General features: G+C 35.6%; 3 protein-coding genes, 1 long non-coding RNA gene and 2 other non-coding genes across 6 annotated transcripts in view; 3 read left to right on the top strand and 3 right to left on the bottom strand.

The window, feature by feature from the left end:
• LOC132912334 (uncharacterized) overlaps positions 1–17,486 on the bottom strand; it is a 210,743-nt gene extending 193,257 nt beyond the window's left edge. Inside the window, exons 1-2 of the long non-coding RNA XR_009659172.1 lie at positions 17,295–17,486; positions 12–159 (exon numbers count right to left, since the gene is read on the bottom strand). This is a non-coding gene — a long non-coding RNA (uncharacterized LOC132912334). The remainder of the gene's footprint in view (positions 1–11; positions 160–17,294) is intronic.
• Positions 13,554–15,080, top strand: LOC132911665 (uncharacterized). The gene is made up of 4 exons (XM_060968438.1): positions 13,554–13,706; positions 13,781–14,077; positions 14,440–14,709; positions 14,792–15,080. The coding sequence occupies exons 2-4, from the start codon at positions 13,805–13,807 to the stop codon at positions 14,885–14,887; spliced, it is 639 nt and encodes a 212-aa protein (XP_060824421.1). The 5' UTR covers positions 13,554–13,706; positions 13,781–13,804; the 3' UTR covers positions 14,888–15,080.
• A 421-nt stretch (positions 17,487–17,907) lies between the features above and the next one.
• Positions 17,908–17,979, top strand: Trnah-gug (transfer RNA histidin (anticodon GUG)). Its single transcript has one exon. It is a non-coding gene; the product is annotated as a tRNA-His (tRNA).
• An 896-nt stretch (positions 17,980–18,875) lies between these two features.
• Positions 18,876–19,827, top strand: LOC132912116 (uncharacterized; the record flags this gene model as incomplete). Its single annotated transcript, XM_060969231.1, has 3 exons — positions 18,876–19,397; positions 19,478–19,582; positions 19,653–19,827. Coding segments are annotated over 3 exons (756 nt in total), but the record flags the coding sequence as incomplete, so codon positions are not given.
• A 105-nt stretch (positions 19,828–19,932) lies between these two features.
• On the bottom strand, positions 19,933–20,835 carry LOC132912115 (signal recognition particle 19 kDa protein). The gene is made up of 2 exons (XM_060969230.1): positions 20,681–20,835; positions 19,933–20,497 (listed from the first exon to the last, which is right to left on the bottom strand). Exons 1-2 carry the CDS (start codon positions 20,749–20,751, stop codon positions 20,104–20,106), a joined length of 465 nt encoding a protein of 154 aa, XP_060825213.1. The 5' UTR covers positions 20,752–20,835; the 3' UTR covers positions 19,933–20,103.
• A 56-nt stretch (positions 20,836–20,891) lies between these two features.
• Positions 20,892–20,963, bottom strand: Trnap-cgg (transfer RNA proline (anticodon CGG)). The gene has a single exon. It is a non-coding gene; the product is annotated as a tRNA-Pro (tRNA).
• Positions 20,964–21,983: the final 1,020 nt, after the last annotated feature.

Raw genomic sequence — 21,983 nt, 5'->3', positions numbered from 1 at the left:
ATTGAACTTACCAGCATACTGCAGCCTCTTCGCTAACTCAAATACGCAAATAGAGTTGTACTTGAGAGACCTCGATTTGGCAAAGTAATTAACCCAGTCAATCAATTTTAGCACCGTGCGTCGCTATCATCTTCCACTTTAAGCTATGCCCTCGTCAATCTGAAAAACAATATAATATATTAATACAATATAACGCGTACAGATATCGTAATTGGCTCGCGGATATTCACACAAATTCTTCGTATATTTATGAACATAATTACAAAAAGGCAACTATGATGGACGATTTCTCTACTTGCTATATATTATAGCAAGTGATATAGTTTCGATATTTTGTGCATTTTTGTTCGCTTCGTGTATTTTGCGGGTTTTTGCGATGCTTCAAATTTTCAAAAAATAAGGATAAATTAAAGATTACACGGTTTGATAATATAACAATGATATGTAATGATAGTATATGTGATAATATTGATAATGAAATTACTGATTGTTACGTGTATTTATATTCTTATGAACGCACCTAGTGAAATAGAATTTCAATAAAAATCTGAACCTACCACATATTATAATTGTTGAAGTGGTCACCACTTCTAAGAAAAGGAAAAACTCTATATAATCCGTTAAGTCTTCTTGTAGTATTTTTTTTAGTAATAAATTAATTTGAATGGTAAAGAGAAAGGCATTGACGAAATTAAGCTTCAAATATTTACAAAGAGATAATTGTATGTAAGGATGTAGAGTTTTAGGGAGGGTGTTGACGTGGTCGCCACTTCTAAGAAAACTCTACATCTGGTCTTTTTAATTTTCTCAAGCACTCAAAAGACTGCGTCGAAGGCAAACCATAAACGGTACACATGCCACGTTGGCTTCAGGGTTTTTCAGTCATAGGGTAACACTGCTAGCGTGCGGATCTGGACCAGCTCATATTGTATTCTAAACTTTGTACTTACACTTTAATATTCAAAATCTATATATATATTTTCTACCTCACAATTTATCCATAAATTCCGTTCCTTTGTATTCACATACATCCAATAACCTTAACAATAATTAACACTTCATTTTGGATATTTCGTATATTTTTGCGCACTATGGATACTATGTAAGCATTTGTGCATTAACTTTCCATAAGTGCAGAAAAATCCGCAAAAGTATGTAGGTAATATAATATTATTTCTCTTTCTCTCTCTCTTCCTGATAAATTTTCAAACTCAACATTAAAGATTGGACGATAGCTCCTAGATAATTTCAAATAACAAAAGATCTCTAAAAAATACAAAGATTAACTAATACGTTTGATCTATCAAAATTCGACTAGCTGTGAGGTACATATAATATAAAGTTGGAAGAGAAGAAAGAGATGGATAGCAAAGGTATACTATTGGACATTGTGGAAAGTCTCAGGAGGAATTATAGAGTGATAGAGTGCACGTCCTGTCTCGTGTGGATCTTTTCTCACATATAGACACGAGGCTTAAACGAGAAAAGTAGAATAGGACAGAATACAGCTTTTGATAAGTTAGAAATAAATTATACTTAGTTCTCTCTTACAATGGAACAAATTTTCGTAGATATAAATTTCATCGTCTAAAATGTAGCCTGAAATTTTTAAAAAATGTCAACGATAGTACAAATAAGATAGTAGTAGTTCGAATTAAAATGAAATCAACTTTCAACATTCCTAAAACCTCGAACAATTGACGTATCAACACAAATCCTACGTTACGTTATATTACCGATTGATAATCCTCCAAAAGTTGGTGGTAGCGAAAGCCAAGTTGCGAAGAAGACGCTTGGCGAAGAAACAAAGGATTTTTACAAAAATCAAAGCCGTTTTCCAGCTGGCAAAGGGCAGCAAAAAACGATGATAATTGTCTCAGTGATTAGGTCTTTCACGTACGACTCGAAGAACTTCAATACAAACTTCAAGTCACATTTGATACTTCCAAAAAACGACAGTTTCTTTTCGCTACCCTTAACGCTGCACAAACGTGACAAATATTTTCTGCAGCCGCTTCACAATAGCATTTCGTTCCGATGAATCTGACCCTGTTTTCGTGCCTAACGCTTTAAGAAAATTAAGAGCGAAGGATGAAGGATCGAGCTTATCGGAATAAGATGACCACGGTGAGTTCGAGTGCCTTTGAATTGGAGTGCACGGCCGGGTACATACGTTATCCGGTTAATTCTTTCTGGCTGGCTCGGCGAACAGAACCGGAAGCGATGTCTCTCTTTTCGTGTCAGATGGCCCGTGCTCGTTGGGCATAGCCGATTCGGCGGGTTTCGCTGTTTTGATCTGCCATGTGGAAGGATCCGATCGCTATGAAACGAGCATCGGCATACAGCTACGCGAGCCGAACCTGTAATCGGATGGTTGAGGATCGTGTCCCACCGTGTGTGCGACGGTGCCAAAGGTAACCGCTCGTGAACATAATGAACGATATTTCGGACCTGTTTGCCCGAGCCCTTCTTCTTTTCGTTCCAGCGTTCGACCACCATCGCCACTACCACCAGCAGCACGGGGGATGGAAGAAAAAACTGACAGCGTAAATGAAGCGTCGACGTGTGACCGGAGAACTGGAAGATATCGACCCGAGATTCGTACGCTCGCAAAGTGGATTTTCATTCGTTTAATCGCGAAACGCCGACAGCCAACGGTTACCGTGTCGTGTCAAGCCTTTTCGCATAGATCAAAATATGATGAAATTTCCAATTTATTTTTAAGGTAAAAATTTGAGAAACTTGTCACGTTATTTAAAAGTTTTTTATCTAATAAAATGTATCCACTGGATTGGGCAACAAATTCGTTCACATTTAAAAGCGAAGAGTGCTTGTGGAGTGCCATAATTGAAAAATTTTGATTCTTTATCGGGAAATGTTCTAGGTACCGATGAGAATACTGTAGTATAAAGTGTAATTTCACTTGCTAGATAATTATTAACAATGCTAGAAGATGGAGCAACGTCTCCTCTATGGAGGAAAATGTAAGTATCGATAAACATTAATTAATTCCTTTTTCGATCTTGTCTACGCTATTTATCTAAAAGAAAGGAACATCGAGCTTTTCTTAAATAAATTTCTACGGAAAGAACTTTCCTTTTCCATAAATTGGGACTACATTAGCGCATATGTTTCCTTTTCATCCTGAGAAGCTTGCTTCTTAACTCTCGCGGTGTTTTCTATCAGCACTCTTCGATCACGTTGTAATAAATTATTTAAGCGATGTAAACATTTCGATTTTTTAATGGAAGATTTATAGAAAAGTAGGATAAATGAGTTAACCCTACAGAAATTAAATACACTTGACGTATTCGGTTAAGTAAGCGTAAATGAAATTACCAATGACCTAATGTACGTAGAGCGTATAAAGTGATCGAAAAGTAATTATTGTGAAAGCACCATAAAACGTTTGCCTTGTTGCTTGTATAACATAATTTCCACAATTTATATATTATGATAGTATTGCAAATACATACAAAATTAGATGATAGCTGGCAATCTTTTGCTTTTGCATTTCATGATATACACATGATTGGCCTGTGACCCATTGATAAACGATATACATTGATATAGAAAGTCCCATAGAATGGACCAATTACATCTTTAACAAGTTGAAACCGGCGTGATGATAACCCACTACCTTTTTCTTACCATCAAGCTCTTTTTCATCCATCAATCATTCACGCAGTTCGTGTTTGCAGTTTTAATTTGTAAAAACGTAATTTAACGAAAATGTTATTGGAAAAAACACGTACGAAAAAGCGACTGTAACGTGTTAACTTGCTGTCAATAAACTGGATATATCGATAAATATCGTAGAATTTGTTTAAACTCGTTGCACAGAAATGTGACAAAGCAGATTGTATATATAAACGATCCCATATGTTTGTTTAGTTAATGTAAAAAAAATACGTTTGCCTATAAAGAAATAAACTAATGAAAGGCTGGAAATAAATAAAGGAAAAAACTGTTACAGGGAAAATAAATGTTATGCCAACTCTAAAAATTCCAACAATGAAAAAGAGAACAAAATCGTGGTAAAATAACGAAAAGAAAATGGATTTATTCAGGATCAACGACTGGAAATCTGATCTGCAATTTAACTGCCTCTTGACCGGACGTGCGAATCTATCGAGTTGATTTCGATTAAACACTCTTGAGCTAGGCGATAATACATACGCCGGTGGAACTCGACGGCGGCAATTTTATTAATTAATTTCATCGCATCATCGCGCGTAACGAAGCATTATACGCTTGCGAAACTTCGTTACGCGTCATTCCGAATATTATTCAAATTTACACGAATAATATCGATAACGCGTGCCTGGCGATATTTCGAAAATATTTAACTAGCAGCACGAAATACGCGTGATTTTTCGCGTAAACGTTTCAAGTGTTTCCCAACGAAAATGAAAAATATTTGGTCGCCCTACCGGCCGATCGAACCCAATGAGAAACGTGTAATAGAATGTGTGATCGAATATTTCTTGTTTCATAGACATAGATCGACTCTGTTGATTATTTAAATGTGGTTAATTGCCTGTTCTCCCTTCGATCAACTGCATCTATTTGTTTTTTCAAGATACAAAGCATCTCGTGTAAAATCGTTAACACGTTTAGTATTATGGAACCTATTCTTTCTTTCGTTGACGTAAATGTCGTGATCGCTAAAGCGCAGATGTTCGTGTGTTTATGAAAAACACCAACGTGCGTGTATATTAATATGCAAAGATATACGCGCGAAGCGAGCACAATAAAATACTCGTTTTATTATACAGAATGCAACGATCTCGCAAATCTCACGCCCACAGTTCTATGACGCCAGCCGCCAACGATCTGGCAATCGACGTGACTCAAAACAACAACGAACCAACAAATCTGCATTTATATTCCATTCCTCTACTTGTTTTCATAAAAGTGCAAATTTATACAAGTATCGTCACTCTGCTTATTAATCACCATACCTTACACTTTCTCGATAGAATTTTAATTAGAAAACTGTGTAAGCCGCGCATGATTACCATAATATCTCCGCTCTCTAACCCTTAATCTCGCAGAAATACGACACGTACCTCTGCTCAAATATTTACGCGCGTCACTCTACGTTCGACTGTTTCTCCTTCTCTTTTTAAATGATCAAATTATAGCAAATTTTCCAAAATTCGTAACAGTCCGACCAACATCCTGAAAGATCCTCTACATCGAGTCTACTGACTTACCATATCCTTTACCTTTGAAATATAATCTTGAAATTAAAATAAAAAAATCTATGAGGCGATACGTTGCATCGAATATCGCGTTTCGTACGACACCGGCAGACTTGTGAACGTACAAGTATAGGATTCGGCTATTCAAGTACGATTTCACTAGCTTCTAATAGGACAACGAACAAAGGCTAGGCGAAAGGAAGACACCCCCGGCGAGTACAGTTAATTTCTCGACGAGCCAATACGTCGTGCAGGCTCGTCGACTCGACGACGACGTTGCTCCAAATAAATCCATCGAGGCACAGTTGGGCAGCAAAGGGTGGGAGGGAGGGAGGGAGGAGAATTTCACGCGACGTGGAGGTAGGTCATGCTGTAAAAACGTAACGGCTACATAATTCGCAAGCCTGCGGGACTTCCAATCGTCTACACTTCAAAGGGAAGCTTGTCATGTACACGGCACACGAGCGGTTCGAGGCCACCTTCGCACGCACGAATAGTCAGGTGGTAACCGAGCGCAAACGTTTATTTTTAGTGCAATTTGTCGCTCGAACGATGCCATAAAGCGAGCCCTAACGGCGTGTGTGTTACCGGCTTATAGAAATTTTCACGTGTTTGTACCCACGACTAAACGCCAGTCGCGTCGTTAAATGTGTCGCACGATATGTGGAAAAAGCTTGTCCCGCTCTATAATCCGCCACGTTCCTGCCTTTCCTATCAACTGCCTACAGACCAACGCCATTTTCACTCGGTTTAAGGCATTTCCATTTCGTCGTCACTCTCGTGGATAGTCGTATTAGAAAGCTTGCAACGATATACACCGATCTTAGTATTCGTATTTTTATTTATACGCTGATTTGAATTGGACTTCTGAAGGTTAATGTCGAAATTCGTATTGTTTAATGGTACAGGTCGTCCGAAAAGTTTCTTTCGTTTTATAAGGAAGTAATGGACGCACAACATTTTCCGTTTTATATTATTTTATCGAATTACGTATGAACCATTTTGTTCTATCAAAATAAAGATCACAACGTTCGACTGATTAGGTTTTACGTTTGTATAAAGATGCATCGTTGTAAAGAAAGACACTTTTCCAACAACCTAATAGTTCCATACGACTACACAGGCTGAATGAGAGAAACAATTGATATTGCGAAAATGAAACGTGGGACTTGGTGAAAAAGCTTTTGTAGCCACCATAAGTACACAGGGATCCGGTTATTGGCAATCACGGATAACGTTATGAATGGTTATGGTTATTGCCTTCATAATCAATCGATTGCAAAACATATCTATATATACAGCTGATTGAAAATAATCCACCTACTGTAATTAACGGCTGTTGGAATCGACAAATGGATTCATACTAAAACTGCAACTTTCCTTCGAAACTTACCCTTAACGCAAGCACACCGCTTGTCTTTTACGCGAGTGCGTGGCAAGAATTCTCAGAAGGTACGGAAATAGACGAGCGTACATTTATCTTTTCAAAGCATATCGTTACAGTGACATAAACGCGGACATCGATGTACGTTGCGAGAAAGTTGGGAAAGAAGACTATGAGAGTTATATTCAGGAGCTAACGACAGGAGCAAACAAAGCTTCTCAAATAAATTCTATGTCGTCTTCAAAGGCAGTTGTTTATAAGAAATAAAACAGTTATTATACAACAGTTTGTTTGTAAGTGGATAAATGTGTAACTGTTCTTTCACAAGTGTACAAGTATCGTAACTGTTCGTAGTAAATTGAGTTCGATAATTTATATCGGTAAAAATAAATTGAATTCTTCATCCTCTGTATACGTAACGTTGTCAGCCGGTTTTTCTTATCAAAAATTGCAAGTGACCCAAAGCGACCGTAGTAAGCGGATTCCACTGCATTGAGACCAACGTGGCCACTCTTGCGCGATAGTTTACCAATTAACACGGTGATTCAGTGGTCGTCCCAGTGGATCACCTACGTTACTATATTTTCAGCTTGTTTAAACAGACAAATTTCATGGACCGGAAAATTTTCTACGATGTGAATGACGTCGATAAACATTTTCGAGGAAATGGTGCACGAATACGATATAATATTTAACAAACATTAAATGTTATGGTGTAATATACATACGATAATTTTATAATCTTAGAGTTTTATTCGAAACTTGATTTGCTCGAATCGGTGGCGCGATCGGGGAACAAAATGTTTCAGACAACCGATGAGTTCGGACGATAGAAGCTTACTGGCTTCAGCAACTGCTGCTACGAGTTTCGATAATAGAGGTTGACGTTCGAATAACTAAAATCGAGCCACAATTTCCACACAAATTGCGTCAAATTGTATGTCAGCTTAGACAAAACTCGCGACTTGCGGATACGCGTTCGCGTGACTGAAAATAAGCTTGAGCGTGACTCGAATAACATACGAGTTCGTACAGCTGACGATAAACAAAAACTTGACTTGCAATTTGTACAATTTATTCGACGATCTCATTATGAAATTCGATGCTGTTAATTTTCACCCATGTTATTAATCGAATTGTGCAAACGAGCTCTGCTAATTTCCTACGAGACGCGACAGCAACAGAAAAATGAAACTCCCAAAGTCCAAAGCACAGAGAAACAAAGTACTTGTTATACCACTCTAAAGAATACAATTCTCGCGCTTTACCCAACACAAAAAATACGAAAGTACGAGAGAGCAAACATCTTTTGAAATTACAATTTCCATCAGAGTATCACCTATTACGTCGTAGCAGGTTTAAAAATCCAATGTGCAATAACGTGTAAAGCTAAAGCCTCTTAACTGTTGTCTGATAACGCGTCTCTCGACACAATAGAATTTCGTAAAGCGTGTTTCGTGAATTTCATAAAGAGGTAACACCGCAGCCGCGTCCTTGCAACGGATATAATTGGACTTTGCCTTAATTACATCGTCTCTCATGGATACAGCCATCAGACGAGCCGGATAACGCATTCGACGTGAATTCAGACGCCCAGAAGATTAACAGCTCCAAAGGGAGCAAGAAAGATGTAGATCGTCTCAGCTGAGACGTTAAGACGTTCAGCTGATGTGGCAGCCGTGTTACAACTAACATCAACCAGACGAGAAATATATCGGCATTGCTGCTGAAAAATTAATACCGCGATAAGGTGTCGCTCAGTTTCGTGTCGTGAATTAGTCTGGTCGTATCAGCCGCGTATGCACGTAGGAATTTTCTTGTCTTGACAAGACAGAGATTGATCCCTTTGGTAATGGAAACTCGAGAAAGCATTACGGTCACTTAACTTTCTTCCAGGTTTCTTCTTACAAATTTCATTTAAGGACTTACGCAGAATTTCAATCGGAAAGTTTGTAAAGAGTAGTGAAGTTCGATAAAATTACGTTCAATCGTTCTACCTTCTACCTGGATATACCGAGTATAGTTGAATCTTTGATACTGAGAATCTGAATAAACATCGTGAAATAGAAATGCATTAAAATTTTCCTCCGTAGTTGCGCAATTTTCTATTGTGATAATATATCTAATATATCTAATAATATATCTATCTTAGTGATAATTTCTTTAATCGCAGGCATATCACTCGTCAAAGAGGATAAGGAACTCTTCGTAAATATGACAATCTGTTCGAATTTTCTACTATCGTTATCTCGCGTAAATACAAAATTCCTAGCAACTTCGATCTAACAAAATTAACTGAAATTTCTCTAATCTCTAATCCTGCGACGGGACAAGATACAACTGTACCAAAATATCTTTGCACACCGCTGTACCTGCAAATACTTTTCTCTCGAAATTGACCAAATAATGCCAAATAATGTCTCAAAATTCTCCTCCTAATTAATTTCACCATCAAAACGACACTCTGGCTAAGGTTCTGAAAGGTTGTGCACGTCGATTTGAATCTGTATTATTCAGATTCGCGTTGCACCACGGTCAAACGTTTTTCCCTTGGATCCACTGCTATTTACAGAGGCGCAAAGTGACTGACTAACAATAAGAGTAGCAATCTCGATGGGTTACGTGTAGCTACGGGACAACATGTGCCGTATAACGAACTACGTTGCCCGAGTGTGTACACGCGCGTGTGTGTGCGCGTGTGACGGATATACAGGTGTGCAGGTGCATACGCAACCGCGTGTGACGCACAAATGACGTAGGCTAACGTGTGGTTAGTATCGGATAGGATAACAGTGTCGGTCGGAGACAGCGTTAAGCGATGTCCACACTGTCATCGAAATTACGTAGCTCGCTTGTAATTCTTCGTGGACCACAGGAATCAAACGTTAGAGTGTAATATCGCTGATCAAAAGTTTCCAATCTGCCTATCATTTAATACGTGAACCTACGAATTCGAAAGAATGTTGTAGTGTTTTATTACGAAAAAGATCGCTGTAGCGTTTCATACGACCTTCAAATTTCAAGAATGTCGTGATGCTTCGGAGAATGTAAGAATTTTAAAAAAGTTGTATAGCGTTTCGTAGAACGTAGGAATTTAAAAAAATGGCACAGTGTTGTATGGAACTTAGGAATTTGGAAAACGTTATAGTATTCTATAGAACGTCACAATGTTGCATACAAAGTGGAAATTTTAAAAACGTCAAAGTGTTCTATATGACTTAGACATTTTAGAACGTGCCATAGTTAAATTAGTTAACGCGGTTGACATAATTAAAGGTGGAAAGTTGAAGCATGTCATGTGCTCTGTGGAACGTACGAATTTAAAAACATGTCATCGATTAATTTTCTAATTAATTTAATGAATTTCCAAATTGGTGAACGTTCGACTGATTCTTAGACAAAACTTAAGCGTTTCGAGTGGATCGAGCTAACCAGACGAGCGAGGAATTCTTTTCGAAAATGGATATCGTTCGAAGCCTGCGGTTTATAGGTCAATTCGTATTTGAAAACAACGAATGGAACGTTGTATGAGATTCGAAATTCGAAAGCGGCCAAAATCGGAACGCAAAACCACACGGACCAACCGCCTTCTAAAAGTCTAGCAAAGGAGGAACGTTCAGTCGACCGAATTTCATAAATAAAATACGATATACTAAGCTATGTATTTATTACAATTATTTAACAAATTTATCTATTAATTGTCATAAAACAATATCACCTTTCTCACTATGCTAGCAAATTTTTAACGCTAAAACTGCCAGAGTGATCGATGACAAAATGACCAGTTCATAATTTTTCATAGAAATTTTATACACGTACAACGTTACATTTTTCAATGATTCTTCGCAAAATACATTAATAAAAGCTCATGTTTCTTATTGCATTATAAACTTTGTCCCATCGGTGTGCGCTTTAGTTTCTTTAATACAAGTTTTATATTTTAATCGTTGGCAGTTCTAGTGTCAAATTTCCACGCTTTGCGTAAATAAATTACTCGTTGTTTTAACTCCCTGCGTTATTAACGTCACTTCTAACTGTGTTGCTATAAAATGCGTAACTTGCCTGAAACGTCATAAATTAACGCGTGACGGTACACTAGTCGAAGGAAAAAGTTTGCGAAAGCTCTCCACACGGTTTCTACGTTCTGGCTTTTCAAAACCTTTTGCCAACCCCCGATACGTCAGCCAAAGTGACGAAAGAGGAAATATTTCGCGTTGCAATCCTGTGGGTGATACACGCTGAAACGAACGTAAAACATCATCGGAATTTGAATATTTGCAACTACGTGGATCGATCGTCGCGGTAATTAAACGCAATTAAAAGCTATCGTTGTTTACACATTCGCGTTCGTAGCGAAAATGTGGTGCAAAAAGTTCTGCACGCTCGTAATTCGTGCGTAAAAACGCTACCATTTTCGTCGTTTAAATCGCAAGTAATTAGCGCGCGTTAAGGTCTGCTTTTTCTACACGGAAAAAATCCTGGCAATTCAGCGTTCGAACAAATTGCACGCGAACAAGGTAGATAGGGAAATTAAACAAAATATGGTAGAAAATGAAACGATAGGTATGCAGTTCATATGGTTAATTAACTCGCCGACGAAATTGAAATACATTGTAAGATACGAGTTTCCGATATTAATTTCGCGTCTACGCGCTCGCAGTTACCCGGCCAGTGTATCGAACGAGTTACGGGCCGTGCGTGTTTCTTACGCGAAATTGTTTTTCGAAACAACGCCCGATAGCTCATGTCGCGAAATTACGTCTTCGCGGCTCATTCGCAATTCATCAAAATTTGATTTAATGTTGACGACCGAGGCGCATCAATTTTCCAGAGATTTTGATGCAAATTTAGGTGAAGATGGAAATGCTAACTAACTTCTGTATGCTAAATACAGAGTTGCATGGAATTACGACTAAATTACTCCATGAGTTATAATTACAAGATGATTCAATTACATCGTGCTCGATTACATTGTCATTACAATTCATAATTCGAATCTGCCATTAAATTAAATTACAACGTAATTCGCAATTACAATTGAAGTACGATTACAACGTGCAACTGAATAATGTAATTGAAAGACATGAACGTAAGATCAGAGTTCTGAAATTCTGTTACACACTTTATAATTCAATTACATTGATGATTATTACACGGTAATTGAATTACCGTAAAATGCAATCATTACCATGTAATTCGAGTAAAATGTAATTAGATTACGCGATTAAATTACAATATCATTCAATTAGCACAACTATGGCTAAATACTAATCGCACGTTGCGTTGGTTAATTAGTCTGTCTTCTTTGGAATTTCTTCAAATCAATATATGAACATACATAACTCAGTATATATAAATATACCATACAAATAATAATACGAAATTGATTAAAACAATTATCGAAAAACACCATGTATATAAATAGAGAAAATATTTAACTTTGTTACTATACTAATTATAATTTGCGAGATTTGGTTTAATAAATTTCCGATGTTCCTTCAAGTGAACTGCTCTAACTTAGGATCAGGCTTGTACTTGTATTACATAATTCAACCCAATTTTCATTTACTTACGACACAGGGATTATTATCAGGAAGTGTTAGTAATCGAAAGTTGCATAAATAAATTACACGATATAATCCTCTGAAATATTTTAATAACGACAAAATTTGTCTACCAATATATAAATATCAAATCAAACAGCAGCAACAATGATAATACAGGTACGGAGAGTACGCGCGATAAAAAGCATTTTCCAATCAAACCGCTCTCAGTTGCGCGAACAAAAAGGTCATTTCTATTTAGGAAAATTAAATTACGTCCATTCCCAAGCTACCCGGTTTTAAATACCGCGTACGGAACGTTCACCGCTAAAAATAAATGAAAACCACGCGGGCCTCTCCCTTCCCAGTGCTCAGGAGCTCGATTGTCAATTAAAAAAGACAGGCAACGTAGAGGGGAAAAAAGCAGCTCGCGCGTCGGTTCCAATGGTTGTTGTGGACGGTGTTTTAGCCTCGAATCGAAATCAATAAGCCGATTATTGGTCGCACTGAACGGAGATTACGTTGCTTTGAATTGACACCCCGACACTAGCTACGTGCGCCGATTGAATTTCGCGGACTTTCGAGACGGCCGGATGTCCGCTCCAGTTCCTTTTTCCACGTCTGATAACGTGAAATCAACGCTCAATGTAATCCTCGTGGACACTCCGCGAAGAATCGACCTTTTGTGACGGCCTGGCCAAGTTTCCATCTATTGTGCCACCCGCGTTATTTGCTTACACGCAAGTGAACAATACCGAAGCAACGCCACCGGCGTGAAAAGAAAAATGGAGACGTTTGCAGGAAGAAGAAAACAACGCGACGACTCTCTTTTTTTCAACGCCATCTGTCCGGTTTACGATAAACGAGAAACTGCTAACTAAGACAGCGCCTAGTCGCGATATAACCAAACTATACGATGGGATAAAGTTCGAATGGAGTTTGAACCGAGAGCATGATAATGTGAATACCTGATTTGCTTTTAATGTAAATTAGGAGAGATTAGAGGAGACTCAATTGGAGTTTCGTAGACGATAGTAGATGGTAGTTTATAGTGTGCGAAGGATTAAATTGTTATATAGATTTTGAAATCTCTGTATGTATGTATATATAAGATGGAACAGATAATGTGAGCAAGTGTGAAAAGGTGATATCGTAAACCTCGAATTTAAGTTAAATTAGGATAGGTCAAGGAGTACTAATAATACAAGGAGAATTAATAAAGGAGTATCAAATGTATTAAGATAATATGCTATAATGGATATAACATGATTAATATTTCGGATAAAAAGATTAGACCATTATATGAGTATCGAAATTTGTGTATGTATACAAAATGGAATTGATAATGTAAAGAAATGTAAATAAGAATTTAAGTTAAAATACTTTTTAAATGGTTTGCTGAATCGGTACACATGACAGGAACCTCGTTGGAGAAATGTCATATAACAAAGGTTAGAAGGAGCACAACTGACGACCTTGTCGAACGAAGCTAACAATATGCTGCCAAATTTCGGTTAAATCTCGCGTGCAAAACAAAGCAAATCCGACGCGTAATGGATCACCGTAAGCATTGTGAGTATTTACCTGACTTTTAGACAGAGGACGCTGAGCCGATACATCATTTGCCATCATATGGATTTTGGCAGTTACATGCTCGCACAGAAACAACAATGGGGCAAACGGTAGGACGTATGCCTCACTCATGGATCGATTTATTGGAGGAAAAGGATCGTGTTTTGTATTGGAGTGGCGAGGTGCTATCGAGAGTAGCCGACAACGTAAATCAAGAAGAATCGTTTCTGATCGACTACGGTAATGAGAGCATCGACAAAAAGGTCGACTCGTGGATGGAATCGAATCAAGCGCGGATCGACAGGATTTTCAGTAAACACCCAGACTTGCCGGAAGCGTATAAAATAAAAATAGCGAACGAACTCGAGCAAGTAATTATTATTTTCATTTTTATTTCTACATATACTGTTCGACCGTGCAGTCGCGGTTGATTTTCACGATTACTTGTATAAAATCGCGGCCGATTTTTATATTCCCCTGTAAATGGTTCGTGTTGACGTAAAATAAACGACACGATATTTAAATCGTATACAGAGCAAGAAATACAGATATAACGTTGTATCGTGACGGAGTATTAATGTGAATAACTGTAAACAAACGAGATAATTTTCGTATTAATTTCAACAACTTTCTAGGGAATTTTATTAACTGTTAAGGGAAAATAGTGGAATTTTATTCGTAACGCAAGTAAAATACCAAATCTGACAAAATAATGTTGTATAATTTCGTCTAGATAACAGGAGAGTTGACGTTGCAAATGAGAAACGACTATTACCACGGCTACAAGGACATTGTGAAGTTTACGAAAAAAGTAGATTCGCTAGGAGAAAGACAGCGTAGGATACATGCGAAGATTCAGAACCTCGAGAACACTTGCCACGGGAGCGTGAAAGAATTTCAAAGAAAATTCGGCCCGCTCCGAGCGAAGACGTTCAAGAACCTTAGAATAGGGGAAAAGATGATATTCCAAGACAAGAAACTGAAGTCACAGTTCGCTAAACGGGTATGCAAACTTTCATTTCGATTCAATTATTGTTCTTTCCAAACAACGATAATTCTATCATTTTTATCGCTGCTGTAATTAGGTGCACGATATCGATCATAAGAACGTGGAAGAGTGTGCCAAGTGTATCGATAAATTAATAAAGATCATTGAAAAAGCGGCGCTTGCACAACAATGATGATAATAAAACGGTAAATAAATGATAACAAAAATACGGATTAATTTAGCGGACTTAGGTATAAGATAATATTGTAAAAATAACTAAATCGGGACAAATAAATGTAAAACGAACAAAATAAAGACAAATGTAAAACTAGCAGAGTGAACACAAATAAATGTAAAACAAACAAAATGGAGACAAATAAACGTAATTATACATACATATATATATATTTATTTATTTATTTATAAGTATATCTGATATCGACGATGTCATAAACATGCCCGCTTCATCGATTCTTGTTTCATATTGTATTAGCTATACGTAGACAATAGACGATCGATACGATCTCAAATTACTGGCAGCATTTCCGCTATCATACGTATTAAGTCATCCTCGACTCCTTCCGTTCGTTGCATTAGGAAACGTCACATTTCTCACCGAGCGCAAATTTGCATTAATTGACTTTTGGCAACAAGAGAATCGAATTGCCTAAATGATTATCTGACAGATGAAATATTTCAAGAAAGGTACCACGGTAATTATTGTTACGCGTCACAAAGGCCATCTAAGAAAGATCGATTGTCGGAAGATCATTTATACTTTGAACTTGCTTATGCATCATATGTCCACGTGTCCGTAGAGAAACTAATATGAACGTGATAGACGATGATCTAGAGTCTAGTTCTAAATTCTAGGCAAAGAAAACAAACAATTCCCCTAGCAACAGGGTTGATAAGCTTAGGCTTCTACCACATACATACAATTGTAAGTTTATTTGACATGTCGACAGCTTATTGCACGAATATTGTGTGTTTCTGCACTTTCGGCATTTTCGAGAAAAACGGTTTGAAGAATTCAATAGTGCTTTGTAATTAAAGAAATTCTGCATTGTGTTCGTCTTTACGAATACCATTACGAAATTGATTATCATGCATCGATCATCTTTGGGAACACAATGACAAGAGCGGATCATAGTTCTTGAAAATATCTCTACACACGTTAAATATGATAAAGAAATATATTATTCTTGAGAAATTCACGAAGTAGATATAAACTTGATTTTTATACAACATGAAGAAACAGCAAATAATTATTTATCGCGTGTAAAAACTCTGCCAAATGTGGGCATACGATATTTACGCGGTAAACCGTCGATAATGTAAATCGACGAATAAATCGATTCGCTGCTTATTAATAAATCTTTTGAAATGATTAAAATGGAACAGATATCATCTAAAATGAATATCGACTAATACCGATGATTAAAATAAAATGAATACGGAATAAAATATTCTGGATAATAAAAATGACTAGATAACATTGTAAAATAAAGAATGCGCAACTAAATGTACGATGACGTATTATCATTTCTACAAATACGTAATCCAATGCAATCCATAGGATAAAATGTATAAAACTACCGTACTAGTTAACCTGTCAACTGGGACATATACCCCAGTTAAATTATTAGCACTATTTTCTTATATTTGCTGTTAAACGTACGTATAAATGTACCTATATTTGATAAATTTAAAAACGATTCGCAACTCGTTTATTTGTGAATTGATATATACATACCTTCTAATATCAAAAAATTTCATGAAATATAATTTACTCTAGGTAGTAGGTTAGAATATAAATATAATATAATTTACACCAGGGAATAATACTTTGAAAATATACGAGGAAACAATAAAGGGAATATAAAAGGAGAGAATATTGAAATATCAATGACATCAATGCTGTTCGGATAGACTCTTATGGAGACACTCGCTACCAGGGGAACAGGATGCACAAGATGGTTACATTTGCAGGGCTGTACTTGAGCATCTTTGTACGAATGTCTATCGGTAATTAGAGAAACTTCTGCTATATGTTTATGTAGGAAATTCATATGTTTAACCCTTTTACTGCTGAAACCGTAATAACACGTTTTGTGAAATACGCGTTTGCTATGTTGCGCTCGTAAACTTACAGATTCCATGTAGCGTATTATTAATCGAGTTTTTCTCGCGAATATACAAATCATTTAACGTCTGTTCGAATTAATTTCGTGCGAGGAAAGTGATTTCCAATTCCAAGATATCTAGATATTGATATTTACATATTGCCTAAAGTAAAAATTATGTTAAATTAAACTCGATTAAGTTTTTGCAAAGTTTATTCATCACAGAGCGTCTTGTCGTAGGAATATATGCGTATTTAGTATTCAACAATACAGAAATAGTTAAACGCTACTAACCATAAGCGAAAAACTTGTGTGTTTTCAGAAATTTTAGTGGTTAGTATACATACGATTCGAGAAACGTCCGTAGAATGTTAATAATGCGTTTGAAGTGTACTGCTTTCTAAAGATCGTAACGAAAACTTGACATAACTTCAGTAAAATTATCAATGGTGACTGACTGAAATAGTTACATACCTGAGCAGAATTCGCGCGGGAATCTTCGACTAGACATATCGTTCGAAGTCCACATCTTGACGGTCGTCAGGCACCATGCATCTTCCCCTTGTCAAGCATCGTCGAAAACCGTCGTGTTTGGAGCACTTTTACATGAGCTACTTTTTTACACTTTACACGAATGACACACTATTGCTAAAACCACGACGCCGCGGTAGCAACGACGGTCGCTAACAACCGGACACTATCAGGAAATCAGAAGACTCCAGGAGTTATTTCTTCTTCACCATCGGAGTTGCATCTGGCTCCATCTGTGAACAAGAGCTCTAATCATTACTTGTACAAGAGAATCGATGAAAAAAATCTCCATTACCATTCTATGATATTAAAAATCAAATGATATTAAAAATCGCGGATAACTTACAATAAGCTTTAATAATTATGATAATTTTTACATTAATCTATATAAAAGAAATACGATATATATCGTACTTGTATTAATTTAATCTAGAATTTTATTTCTCCTAAAAGTATTTCATTTAAAAATAAATAAATTAAATTAATACTTTTGAGAGAAAAATAAATACGTTTCTAGTGTTTAAAAAAATAAGTGTGATTCCCACAACCTTCAATAGCCGTGATCGTCTAGTGGTTAGGACCCTACGTTGTGGCCGTAGTAACCCAGGTTCGAATCCTGGTCACGGCAATGTGGAAAAACATTGTCACGGTGAAGGGTTTTTTTTTTTATATTTCCTTTCATCCATTATAACACTTTATATGTATTCGTTCAACAGATATAATTTTCTATAATTTTAATTTTTTATAATATTTTTAGTACTTTAATATGTTTTTTTAAAATATAATGTGATGAAATACAAACTTGAGAAGATAATAACTTTTGCGATAAACAGTAATAAATTGAACAAAGAAAAAGATAATATCATATAAAAAAACTACATGAAAGTATGCATGTTACATGAATCATTATTACTCAATTGTTTAAGATCTGATGTAATTCCTCTACAACTGTGTATATTAATGTAAGCATTTATGTTATGATAAAGGAAAAGAATTGTTCATAAAACGTCAGCAAATTTTCTCTTGCAAAATCAATAAATTTCAGGTAAAACCACATCAGATTCCAGTGCATAATTTGCGCTTCAAAGTACTTCAAAGCTTATTGCAATTGAATTCTTTGATGTGTCCAAATTGTTTACGTGTAACATGAAGTACTATAGCTTAATATCATTAATCTTTATTTTATATCATATTGTAGTGTATACACGTGATGTCTCTTGTACTAAAATTCACAATTTACAACCATTTACATCAATAAAGCTCAATTATTCCAGTGCGTACCATGGCGATAAAGGTAATGCCTTAAGAAAAGTATTACATTGTATATATTAATTTGCTTTGTTAGATTACAATATACGTTCTGGAAGGCAATTGAAGGAAATTGATTTGAATACCAACTCCAAAGCACTGACTGAACAAAAGCGAGGTTCACGTGGTGTATCAGGCTCTAATCGACATCTTAAACTAGGTAATTGCAATAAGAAAACTAAAAGTAATTATTAACATATATCAATATATTAATAATCCTCAGGTGATGCTCACCAAGTTGCAAACTATTTTCTCACTGGAGGACCATTAAAAGGCCATGCACATTTTGTAAGAGATTGTGATTCAAATAACAATGACAATGATACAGAAAAAACAAGTAATCCTACCATTAAGACTAATACAGATTTACTTATAAATGAACAAGATACAAACACAACTTCATCCGATTCTATTGTTGGGGCTCCTTTACCACATATTCCTCGATTACCACATATTCCGCCAGTACCACATATTCCTCCACTACCTATTCCTCCGCATTTGAATTCCATTATACATCCAGCTTTAAATACAATAAGTAGATTACCACATTTGCTAGGGAATAATTTTCTACAATCTGTATTACACCCTGATTTACATCCACATATCAACACATTACATGATATTCCTAGTACATTAGTAAAATCAGTTAGCGGGCCAGTAAGCGAGTTAATAAATGCCAGATCAGAGCTTCAAGATATGTTGCACCCAAATGGATCGTTTCTTAGAAGTATCAATGAAGTAAGTAATATGAAATGTAATGTAATGTAATTCATATATTTTTGTAATTCTATTTAATACTTATATTTAATAAATTTGAGGCACGAGAAAATAGAAAAGCAAGGAAAAATCTTAAGAACAATTTAGCATTTCCAATTGGACAACCACCTATTGTAGGACTAGCTCAACCAAATTCCCACAAGAATGTACGTACTACTTTGTTACAAGCGCTAATAAACTTGGAAAAATTCTATCATATCTATATTAAATTTATAGGTTCCACTATCGAGTATGATCGAACCACATCTTCCAGTATCTCATCCTCCTCCTAGTGGTTATATAGTGCATTATGTACCACACAATACAGAAACAGCATTACAGTCTCCAACTGGTTCATCGAAGTAATTACCTTCTAATTCTGAGAACAATAATTTGAATATTCAAAACGATCGAACAAATTCCTTCAATAGTAAAGTACCAAGATGTAAATGAAAACAAACAATTAACACAACTATAAGGATTACAAAATAATGATGAATAATAAAAGAATTTAACAAAAGTTTTAAGATATTTGTATGTATGAATGAATTCAATTTAAAATTCCCTTTAAAAGGTTTGTACAAGTTGTAATATAATATTTTTGTACATGAGAATAATTCTCATTTCAACACAAAAATATATATAAGTAACAAATATTTTTATGTTCTAGTGATATTATATATCTTTATCATCTTCTCCCCTTTCCTTTTCCTTTCTTTGACGATGAACTTGACGGCTGAGAAGATTGTTCACCACCGGATTGCTTTCCTTGTCGAGTTTTTAACTTTGGAATGGTCATGCCCACATATGCCAAAATCGAATCTCTAGTGGGGAATTCTGATTTCACAGGAGTACCATCGTCATTTTTGAGTTGTACGCGAATACGTCCGCGAAATAATAATTCTTTGCTACGTTCTCGTGGATGTCGTTTGTTTTCTACTCCCACATTGAAACCAGCTGCTACCAAAACATCACGGATTTCTTGATATGTTGGATTTTCGACGCATTTGTCTTTTGGAAGTTTTCGACCTCCTGCTAGAGTTCTCTTACTATTTAGGTATACCGGATAGATACAAATCCATCTACAACAAATTATTATACAGCTGTCAGTTTCATGTCAGAGAGGTTATGCAGCTAATTCTACTCGTATATATATATATATAATAAATAAAGTATATTAACATAAATTCGGTTATTTAAATATTTCTATAGAAAGTAAAATACCAAGTGATACGATAAATGCTTTAATGCCTTAATAAATATACCTTTCACGATCGCTGTGTTTCTTCGATGGGTTCCATACGAGCGCCATATTTGATGTTATCGATAGTTTCATGGAATAATCGATAATATTAATTCAAACCCTAATTTTTACAAAATAAAATAACTATTTAGTCTAAAATACTAAATAACAAGAATATTAATATATAATGAGAATAAGATTAATTGTACCAAAAAGTAAAATTAAATCAACGTGGGCTCGTCCGGGATTTGAACCCGGGACCTCTCGCACCCGAAGCGAGAATCATACCCCTAGACCAACGAGCCATGTAACAATTACGTCTTGATATGTTTTAAATAAGGAAATAGAATTAGTTAATATTAAAATATATTTAAAAATGTTAAAAATTATGTAACTATTTCTGTATGAACATTCTCATTAATTAACAATAATTAATTCACATGGAGAAGATCACTTTTGAAATAATTTATGTAATAAAATACTAACTGAATATGATACTCAATATAGTACAATTTTCAAAGAGCGATACCTTATCAATATATGGAAATTATGAATAATTAAGAAATATTTAAACCAATGTTTTATTACTGAATGAACGATAAATATCGCTCATCATTCAATGTTTACCATTTTGAACTATGACCATATTGATCGGCTTTCGGATTTCGATTCGCATTTATCCCCATTAGATTTCGTGAATTCTGATTTCATATTTGCTAAACAACATTTACGTATCAGTGCAAATTCCATTCGACGAAAATGTAACAATATTTTCGTGATATATATGTATTCATATCTTTATACAATTCTTACATAATATTCTTAAACGATATCTTTCATTACATATGTATGTAAATGTAATTGATAAAAAAAAGTATGAGGTCCATTAATAGAAATACTACAGTAATTAATTAGTGTGTGCAAAATATTAATGTTACATGAAAGGAGGAACTAGTTCTCCGCAAGCAGTTTCAACTTTCACTGTACTGATTACGTGATTAATAAGCAATTATCCCATATAATGGTGAAAGTATATTCTGCATGGTTTACTTTCGCATAGATAGCAAAAGATAATAAGATCATTGTGCGAATACATACACGAATCTTCATTTATAGGCGATTGAAAGTAGAAGGAGTACTCTGATGAAAGGAAGAGAATTAGGTCACACGGAACATAAGTACGCATATTTCAAATATTTCTAGAGAGAAACAATGAAATAAATAAATAAATTGTAGTGGAATGAATGATGTACAACAAGTTATATGAATAATGTATAATAACAAAAGTAAAAACCACATAAACTTTCTCGAATACATGTCTGTTT

The sequence above is a fragment of the Bombus pascuorum genome, chromosome 11 (assembly GCF_905332965.1).
Source record: "Bombus pascuorum chromosome 11, iyBomPasc1.1, whole genome shotgun sequence".
NCBI classification, from domain to species: Eukaryota; Metazoa; Arthropoda; class Insecta; order Hymenoptera; family Apidae; genus Bombus; species Bombus pascuorum.
The sequence above is the reverse complement of the archived record's forward strand: the minus strand, read 5'-3'. Positions and strand labels throughout refer to the sequence as shown.